Source organism: Etheostoma spectabile, chromosome 13 (genome assembly GCF_008692095.1).
Source record: "Etheostoma spectabile isolate EspeVRDwgs_2016 chromosome 13, UIUC_Espe_1.0, whole genome shotgun sequence".
NCBI lineage: Eukaryota > Metazoa > Chordata > Actinopteri > Perciformes > Percidae > Etheostoma > Etheostoma spectabile.
Window position 1 is genome coordinate 14,967,058 of NC_045745.1, and position 10,332 is coordinate 14,977,389.

At 39.2% G+C, this 10,332-nt stretch overlaps 1 protein-coding gene across 4 annotated transcripts in view; it reads right to left on the minus strand.

The window, feature by feature from the left end:
* Positions 1 to 2,338: 2,338 nt before the first annotated feature.
* The window catches only part of sec24a (SEC24 homolog A, COPII coat complex component), a 22,726-nt gene continuing 14,732 nt past the window's right edge, over positions 2,339 to 10,332 (minus strand). For all 4 annotated transcript variants that reach the window (XM_032534172.1, XM_032534171.1, XM_032534169.1 and 1 more), the window contains 10 exons: positions 8,133 to 8,256; positions 7,675 to 7,833; positions 6,985 to 7,158; positions 6,260 to 6,370; positions 4,266 to 4,441; positions 3,904 to 4,041; positions 3,415 to 3,519; positions 3,173 to 3,265; positions 2,936 to 3,039; positions 2,339 to 2,542 (listed from right to left, as the gene is read on the minus strand). In XM_032534172.1, the coding sequence (XP_032390063.1) occupies positions 2,428 to 2,542; positions 2,936 to 3,039; positions 3,173 to 3,265; positions 3,415 to 3,519; positions 3,904 to 4,041; positions 4,266 to 4,441; positions 6,260 to 6,370; positions 6,985 to 7,158; positions 7,675 to 7,833; positions 8,133 to 8,256 (1,299 nt within the window). In that variant the 3' untranslated portion in view covers positions 2,339 to 2,427. The remainder of the gene's footprint in view (positions 2,543 to 2,935; positions 3,040 to 3,172; positions 3,266 to 3,414; positions 3,520 to 3,903; positions 4,042 to 4,265; positions 4,442 to 6,259; positions 6,371 to 6,984; positions 7,159 to 7,674; positions 7,834 to 8,132; positions 8,257 to 10,332) is intronic.

Genomic DNA, 10,332 nt, shown 5'->3' on the forward strand with positions numbered 1-10,332 from the left:
ATAACTTCTAAATACAATTATGAACCTGAAAATGAGCATAATATGAGCACTTTAAAAAAATTACTTAAGCAATTACTTAGTTATCAAAATGGTGGCCGAATTTTTATGTTGATTCGCCTCACAAAATACGGTTCATACATTTGAAAGCAGTGTCGACTTTTATCTGTCAAACTGCATTAAGGGTTTTAAACCTACAGCACACAAAACATGCTGTCAGTAGTCTGCCAGGTTCAGTCGTCAAAAACATTTTATTTGAAAATGAAGTAATAATTATAAAATTGGTAAATATCTAATATTATTGTATCTTATCATCAGCAATCAGATTTAAAAGAATGTTCAGCTTGTGTAAATGAGAAATAAATTGATCAAAGGTGAAATAAAAACTACATTACTTTGTTGGACACACTCTGTTGGTCACTGGTTACATCAACATTTAAAGGTCACAAGTCAAGTCGACATTGTTTGATACTGATCTTCCTTAAAAAGTCACAACATATTGTTCAAATATTTTTTTAACTGTTGTCTTGACATTTTTAATATAAAAGTATAAGTAATTAAGTTTCCATTATCAGGGACCTCAAAATTTACTTTATCTGTTTTGCATGTACTAAGATTCACAAATGATATGTTATTGAGAAAATATGGTCTGGAAAATATTGTTATTAACATTTATAACTGTATTGATACATCAGTTGTTTTTTTTTGGCATTCCTCCATCTGGAACTGCACGGATTCACAATTTACCAGAGGTGGGACAAAGCCAGCGTTTTGCAAACCAAGTCCTGGACTGGTTATGTTCCCCTTCACCTGATTCAATGCCAAAGTCAATTTAAAGAGATAATTAATGTGTTGTGTAAAATTTGTATTTATTGCTTTCGATGCAAAATTATGAGGTGTGTCTTGGTCAGTTATTCCTGTTATAGATACAGGGCACCTTTTTGTTCAGCTCACAAAGCAAATTTTTTGTCAAGAAAGTGACAAGTTGATCTCCAGAAAACGTTTTTATAACATCATTTTCTTAAGTCCACACCTCTGCAATTTACTCTGTACAAACAAGCTATTTTTATTTTCATCAGATTTTTTATGAAAGACAATTTTGTGCATGAAGACCAAAACATTTGTTCCTAAATACACTTTTGCTTATATAATACATAGATTACAAACTGTATGAAATCAGACCAAATCAAAAAATCTTCAATTCACGCTTCAGTCAAAACAAAAAATTGACTATTATTGGTCCATATTCTGTGTTGTAATCTTTGCTTCCGCTGAATAAACACTGAATAAACACTGTTCCCAAACATTTTATTTCCTTAGCGTCATTTCACCTTAATGTTTCTATTGAAATCAGCATTTCTTCACCTTTTATATACTGCAGTCTTTTTTCAATATACAAGTATCAATAAGCATGATTAAAAGATCACAATGGCTTTGTTATGTGTGTTAAAGAATTTCCCATATCCTATTATATTAAAATATTCCATATATAGAGTCTGTATTTAAACAGAGGTTTAATAATAAAAAGTGACTTCCCATACAAGGCAAATATAGAATTTAATCAGATTGGGAGTCTCATAAATTATTAGATAGTCGGAAAAAAAAAAAGAAGAAAAAAAACAAAAAACAAAAACAGAACAGCAATGTTGTCAGAGGTGTTCTGAATGTCCAGAGAGAAAAGGGATGACAGAGATTTTCTGAAGGACAGATCAGACCAATGAAAATGAGCTTCCACTGCCGAGTCCACACATTCAAGGCAGTGACGATAGCTCGGTCAATATGCCGTTAAACGCCTTTACCTATCCTGCCTTTTACAACAGAGTCTATTAATTTGTTCGACACACAATTATAATGACAGAAAAATAAAATGTTCTGTCCTTCAGGTAGGATATTAAGAGTGTTGCCAGAGCTCAGGTGTTCTGTGTACAAACACTCCTGGTGACACTCAATAACAGTCTGATCGCAAACATACTAACCCTTCCTCATAAACCTAGCCTAATTTACACGCACGCACGCACGCACGCACGCACGCACAACTTGTTTTAGTAAAGACGACTGTGCTTTTCGGACAAAATTATTTCACACATCCTTTTGCCTGGACTGTATCTGAACGATACCTCAGTTAGACAGCATTGTTCTATGAGAATAAACACTGATTCATTCGATCATTGACATAATCACCATCTTGGATTTCTTGTTTTTGTTTTAACTTCCAACACAATGGTTCAGCTCGGTAAAAAGTGCCAAATAGGCATGAGAACAGTCCAGTCAGTTGAGCTTTTCCTCAGAGAGATAGTGGACCACAGCTGGAGATGGAGAAAGAGGACTCCTTAAGAGAGAGCGAGAGGCAGACACACACACACACACACACACACACAGACACACACACACACGCACACGCACACGCACACGCAGACACATACACACACTCTATTTGGAGATTTGCTGTTGGAGGTGGAGGAGGAACTCGTAGTACGACAGGGCCGACTCTGTTCGGTCCTCGATCATGTTCTGCATAAAGGTGGGTTTCAGCTGGCTCTCGTCCCTGAGAGTCAAAGGGTGAAAGAAAAAAGTTGTTAGTTGTAGTTGCTCTTTCATTATAAAGTACCGAGGAAGGGTATACAAGAGTTTGGTTTTTATTATGAAAATGTTGAAGATATTTCGATTGCACACTTCCACTTTTCCCATAAATGTTATTTTCTGAGAAAATTTAATTATAAATTACATTTTGAATTCTGTTCCAGTTTTTAAAAACCCTTACGAGTTACTTCAGTGCTGCTCAGTTTTCAGATTGTACCAAAAAGAACAGACATTACTATTACAGTAGATTAACTGCCAAAATTAAAATCTACCAGCAGCTGATTGCTGGTTTTAATTTCCCCACAGTCTCGCTACATGATTCTTTACTCTTTTGTACAGGATGTTGTCTGTTGCCCACCTGATGACATGCAGTGAGGGAAAGAACGGCCTCTGATCCCTCAGCCAACCGATGAAAGCCCTGGTTCTCTGCGACTCGGCAGTGTCTAGCTCTGGGAGCAGATACTGTGAGAGGAGAGAGCGACAGTCAAGTTTTCAACATCAGGCAGGAGGATGCAATGAGTGAGACTGTATTGTAAGAGAGTTAACAGATAGGACCCTGATTCCATCCTTAAGACAATTTGTCAGGAAATCCTACCAGGTTATCAGGCACGGCAGCGTAGTTGGGAACTCCCAGGACTTGTGTGAGGAAGTTGGGGTGGCAGTTCCGTCCAATCCACAGATACATGACCTTTTGGAACATAAGGTATATAGATAAATAGTGAGAATTTTGGAATTTGGGTTTGAAAACCTATAACATACACAAAAAAGATATATAATATAATAAAGGAAGAGGGAAAAAGCAAAAAAGCATAATATGAGTACATTAAAGATTCGTACCGTTCCAGCATCCATGAGGAAAGCTGCTTCCCTGCTGAGCTTCTCCACAGACAGCTGCAGCACTCTGGGCTGAGGGATGGTTCGATCATTGATGTTCAAAGCTCCCTGAGGATGCAGGAAACAGAAGACAAGAGACAGTAACTCAATAACAGGGAGACACTTAAGAATACGTGGGAAATATTGGGATGACTGTCCAGGTTCAGCCCACTACTTAAAATACATCACCTAGACTGAATTTAGAGCTTCACCTGTTAGGGACTAAATAATGGTCCTAAAACATGACTAGACTTCCAATCCAAAACAGTGTTTTTCCATAAAATGTTTCCATAAACATATTTTTTCTTCATTTTTACTCCAATCATATAATATTAAATCATAAACAAAACACTAAAAGATAAAAAGGAAGTCTCTTTTGCGTCTGAAATTTTATTTTCAATTTAATTTTCTCCAGGGTCACTACTTTTCAAGACATAATTTCATCCTCCTCACCTCATCGGACAGATCGTCGACACGGTACAGAGCAGGGTGGATCATCAGTAATGCGTAGACCAATGGCTGGTACTTCAGCTGACACATGGCAAAGAGCCGGTCATCCAGCCTGGTGCTGGTGCCCGTCCTGAAGGCTTTCTGCAGGGTGCATGCACAAACTGGATCAACAAAGGCTCGATGGAGTGGTTTAAAACACAACATTTTGGGAGTAAAAAGCAGTTTCAGAAGTGCTTGAAAACATTGTGACTGTTTCATTTTAACCGGGAAAAAAACAAAAACGGAATAAAAGATTTCCTCAGCCTCTTAACAAATTACGATTTGAGTAATTTAGTGAAGCATTGGTCGACAGTGCAGATGCAGACCTGTTTGAGCAGAGCAAGGATGAAGAGGGGGAAGAGTCTGAGGCAGGCCGGGGCCAGAAGGCCGGGCTGCTGGATGGTCAACACAGACTGGCGGAATGATGTCAGCGAGTCAATGGCAGCGTTGGTCATTGCATCTCTGGCGTCACTCAGACTTGCTGTCGTCGAGCGGTCCACAGCTGGAGAGAGAGTGACAGGGACATATTTGCAGTCAGAATCTCATTCTGTCAAAACCACTATTAGTCTTCTTTTCTTTTTTTTTTAATAAAACCGCTGACTTGGGCGGTCCCAAAGGGTAGTAAGAAATTAATAATTTGGGAGAAATTATAATTGCATAGAAGATCTACATACAATTAGAGATGGTGTGATACCATTTTTGCTTCCCGACACCGATTCTGATACCTGTCTTCTTTGTATTGTTGGCCAATACCAAGTACTGATCCAATACCAGTGTGTCATATATTTTGTTATGTTTTAACAACTGTATATTACTATCCCTGTACGGATGTGATGTGATGTCTATGTTTGTTGTCGGTCTGGCTCAGGTTAAACTCTTTCTGAAACACGAACAAACAATGAAGGCCACAAAACTTTCTTTTATCATCCAGAAACATAAATAAACCACTGTAATGTATCGGTGCACAAACTCCAGTACTTACCAGATACCAGCGTTTTAGTCAGTATCTGAGGCAATACCAATACTGGTATCGGTATCTTTACATACAATTACTTTAGGGGAGACTTGGAGAGGCACAGACGAGGAAGAACATTTCAATGGCATCTCAATTCTGATTGAATGTTGAAACAAAGCATGAAAGTTTATTCTTCACTTTGAGTTAGAAAAATAATGTGATCAAAACAATAAGCTTTTTTTTTTAAAATTTCAATGCAACTTTAGACTTTTAGTGTTGTGGACCGTCAGCCAAAGTGAGGCAAAAACAGTGGTAGTGCCATTCTGTGCCATATTTTGAAGAGAGCAGAAATAACAGCGTCTGTTCTCTAAGTGACTGCAAGATGAGCCGGGACGGATCTGACTGCTCAGTATGCGGTGGTTGCTAGGTAACCACAGCTGTTGCAACTCATCTCCATCTGTCAGTGCTAATAACAGTGAAGTGGATGAAAACCCTGCAATAATTTAGTATCGAGCCAATCAAAAGACTCTTTACTGCAACAAAGAAGAATAATTAGCTTGAGTGATGCTTTAATCAAGTCCAAGTTCATGTTGATAATGTGATCACAGATCCAGGAAATTACCACAGGCATGAATACTAAACTCATGGATATCTGCATGGTTTTACTTTTTCTTCACATTCCTGCTTTAAGTTACTTAACACAGGGATGAAAACAGCTGTAACATATTAACACAAATACTACACACAGACACATACACACTTTTTAACAAACTGAATTTGAATCGACAATACAAATCAAAGAATGAGTTCTGATACATGCATACATACATACATACATACATACAATGCAGAAGTTTGGGGTAAAATAATTATATGGTATTGAAAGTATGCCTGATCTGAATAAAAGCAAATTATCTGACATGACATTCAATAATTATGCGCATCACCAGAACATATTGTTTCTCAATTTGTTTTCATATGTATCTGCTAAGGCGAAAAGCTTCTCTGTGATCACCCTAAATCTGGGTTTAACACGTGCCTGTATGAGCATAATTTTTTAATCAATCATGGTAAAATATAAAACTCACACACAAGTATGATGTGGAAACTTGAAACCTGAAGAGCACATACACTGAGAATTGACGTTTCAGTGAAATGAAAGAAATCTTGTGCCCAGTGTCCAACTTTTTAAATGTACTATATTTGCTAATTCATGGATTCTAGACCTTTGAATTGGGGGAAAGAGAGCAGATGCAATTTCAAGAATTTGTAACAATCATTTCAAGCATTATTTCGAGTATTTTTATATGTCTTAAAACATTTCTGGAGGGGATCTTTAAAGGGGTTTGCTGGTTTAGTACCTACCCATACAAGCCAGCAGTCCAGTGATCGCTTGAACATCAGCCCCAGCAAAGATGTCCGACAGAGAATTTACCACAGGGAGACACAACGTGTGGACACGGATCCTCCTCTCTCCTGTAAGAGATAACATGTTATGCAAAAGGTCCCACGGCATTAAAATTTCACTTTTTAGGTTTTGAGGTTTTTTAAAGTTAATATGTGTTCCCCCAGCCTGCCTATGGTCCCACATTGGCTAGAAATGGCGATAGGTGTAAACTGAGCTCTGGGTATCCTGTTCTGCTTTTGAGAAAATTAAAGCTCAAATGGGCCAATCAGGAATATTGCCCCTTATGAGGTTATAAGGGCAAGGTTACCTCCCCTTTCTCCACTTTGCCTGCCTAGAGAATTTGGCCTGCCCATGAGAGAGAGAGAGACATCATGGCATTAAAACGAGCAAAGTGGCAGTTGGTCAAGGCCACACCCCCAGCCTCCTCCTTGCCAGCCCCCCCCCCCCTCCTCCTCAAAAGCTACCGACTCAGAAATGGCGCACTATAGGAAGCTCATTGTGGGACTGGTTCTAGTGGCTGTACCAAAGCTGGATTTTGGGAAAGATACTCCAGATATGGTATAAGGGGACCATTAAGGTCTATATATAAGCATCAAAAGAGCACCATGTCATGGGACCTTTAAACAGAAGGCAGAGAATGCCATTTACATTTTTCACAATGGCTTGGAAAAAACAAAACAACCTTTGCTGGACGTGTAAAGCAGCGCGGCCTGGAAAGAGACGACTTGCATATCGACCAGGTTTTCCTCAATGGACATCTGAACTGCAAAGCCAGCGTCTGGGTTCACGTTGGGAAGGGACAGCAGGTCTGTGGAGCGCACAAAGAAGTTTCCGTGGAACGTGTGGATGGACAGGCCTGCAGAGAGAGAGAGAGAGAGAGAGAGAGTAGAGAGAGAGAGAGAGAGAGAAGAGAGAGAGAGAGAGAGAGAGAGAGAGAGAGAGAGAGAGAGAGAGAGAGAGAGAGAGAAAAATCAAAAGCTGGACTGACAGAGACAAACTAATGCTTAACTGCAAAAAAATAAGTCCCAACAACATCAACAATGTATTTGCTTGGACTCCACAGACATCATGTTTTCTTCAAAATGATTGAAAGGAGATCTAACCTTAAGGTCAAATATACATTAGGAACAAGGAATGCATTCAGGAGCTGTAATAGCTGTGTTGTTTATAGGTAGTGCATCCAAATGATTTAAATAATGATTTGATGAATGAAAAGTTGATAAAACGTCATCAACACTTCGTTAATTAAGGTAATCACAGCAACCAGCGCTGTTATCTACAAGGAAGACAACACATCCGAATTGTTTATCTTTAAAATAATTCTGCAGGAAAAATGACACGTTGAAAACTAAGGGCTGTTGTGCCAACAGACCTTTAGTGCAGCGTATCCTCATGACAGCCTCAAAGCCGATCTTCCTGGTTAAGTATCTCTTCAGATCCTTCTGGAAGCACTCCACCTGAGCGGGGTTGTGCTGGTGGTGGTAGGAGGGGTAGTAGTAAACGCTCCCTGCTGAGTATCTGGATATGCAGCCTGGGAGAAGAAAAGCACACAAGAGGAGGAGAAACTGATTGTCTTTTATGTGACGTGATAAAAAAACAAATTCAAACGTAATTTTCCACATCTTCCTGTGTTTAAATCTGTTTGTTGTTTTTTTAAACCTTTTGCCTATATCCAGCTTTTTCTATGACTGATGTTGTAGTTTTCACCTATTCTACTGACTGATTACCAGTGTTTTTAGCTCTTGTGAGACATGTAAGACATGTAAACAAAAGGTCCAATAAACCCTCCCTCTATCCACCCTCTACCCAACCATTTAGTCCGGGACTTACCAAGCGATGCTAGGTCGCAGTACTGAGAGCTGAGCAAGAACAGGTCAACTGCCACCTGTTGGCCAGAACAGTCCAGAGCCAGCTTCTTGTAGAAGTCTGTCGCTGGGGATAAGTGCTGGATGTCCTAAAAAAAAAGAAAAGAAAAGAAAAAAAAAACTGAGGGTGGGACCATGAGCTCAAAATTTGGAACAAAATTCAACTACCCAAAATGTGTCCAAATCTAAAAGACATTTTTCAAGATCTCATTATTGTTGAAGAGCCAGAAAGTCAAATTAGTCCTGAATGCTGGCCCTTTGGCTCAAAGAAATAAAAAAAGCTATAAATTTTCATATAGAAGACAGAGCACTTGTGTGACATGAGCTCAGTGTTGTTTTGTCTGGCTTCAATTGCATGGAAAGTAAAAAATAATAATAATGCTGAGGTATATTTTTGAACCATGACTATAATACGTAAAGCTTAATGCTCGACGAGGCGGCAACTGGCTTCCCTGGCATCCAATAATTACAGATAATTGACACCTCTTACAGCATGTACCTTCTATACCATGATCACACGCCAAAGAACATTTTGTAAGGGGGAGATATTTCTAATCCGCTTATCTTATACAATCCTTTGGTTTAGCTATGAGCCAGAAAGCTAACATTATGGTTGCAAGATTGAAAGTCAATAACATTGTATACTCTTGACAATCAGTAAATATTATTTGACAGTATGTTTACCATTAAGCAGTACATTTAACGTAGACTAACAAAACTTGGTACACATATGTAGCATCTCAAGACGTACAAAAAAGCCAATTGGCACCATACCCTTAACGCAACAGGAAGTCTGCCATTTTGAATTGAAAGTTAAAATCTTTTGGCCATTTCCACGTTGTACTTTAACAAACTCCACTAAGAGATTTCATCCGATCAACTTCAAATATGGTCTGTGCCATCTTAAGACCTTAGAGATGAAAAGTCATTTGAAAGAAAAACTTTTCGTCATAGGGCATGGCCATGGCGAGGCAGCCATTTTGTGCGTACAGGAAGTAGGTGTAACTATAGTGTATATTGTCCAATTGCTTTAAACTTTTCAAGATTCATAAAAGTCCGAACCTGAGGACATCTATAGACTGATTTTACTCAAAGTCATAGCACCACCTAGTGGCAACAGGAAGTATACCTTAAAATCAAAGTGCTATACTTTAACAAACTTCTCCAACAGATTTTATCCCAATGGAATTCAAATCTAGTGTGTGCCATCTCAACACCATCAAGATGAAAAGTTATTAAACGCAAAACATTTTGTCAAATCGGTGTGAGACGTGGCATGGCGGCCATTTTGAGTGTTAAGCAATGAACTAGAAAGTGTAAATTGTCCATTCTGCTTGAAATTTCCCATGATCAACAAAAGTCTAGGCCTGAGGACATACACAGGCCAATGTTGACTTTTGGTCATAGCGCTCCTTGCTGGCAACAGGAAATCAGCCCTATATGACAAACGTCATTTGAATTTACATAAAACTTATGTGTGGTCTAAATGTGATACTGAGTTGCCCCCTATACTTTAACCACATCCCTTTTCATAACTTTTGAAGCGTTTAAGGTAGTCTTGTGTGAGGTATCACTTAACTCAGCAGAGTTCCTTCTTCATTGGTCATTGTTTGGCCAGCCCACTATTCTCAAACCACGCCCCCTTTCATAACTGGTGATCCATTTAAGGTCTTGTATGACATTTCATTGAACTGAGCAGAGAGTTCCGTTTTCATTGGTCATGATTTGGCCCATCCCCAATGTTTTAGGCACGCCTCCTTTAACAGCTAACGAACAGTATGATGAGTCTTGGGTGAGGTATCATTTTTTTTAAAGAATATTTTTTGGGGCTTTTCCCTTTATTGACAGTGGATAGACATTAAAAAAGGGCGAGAGATGGGGGTGACACACAGGTCGGATTCAAACCCGGGCCACTGCAGGACTCCTACATGGGGTGAACGCTCTGACTGGGTGAGCTAGAGGGCCTGTCCAATACTAGCCTGAAAATCCAGACTAAAATCCGAAAGATTAGGGGCCTGGCATCGAGTAATGAAAGTCGGCCATCTCAAGGGATGAGACCAAGCGTGCATTTGAAAATCTCACTGCGCGCAATTGGATAACACTACAACCAATCACAACAACACACAAGGTGACATATCCAGGGTATAGTTAATGAGCAGCATTAC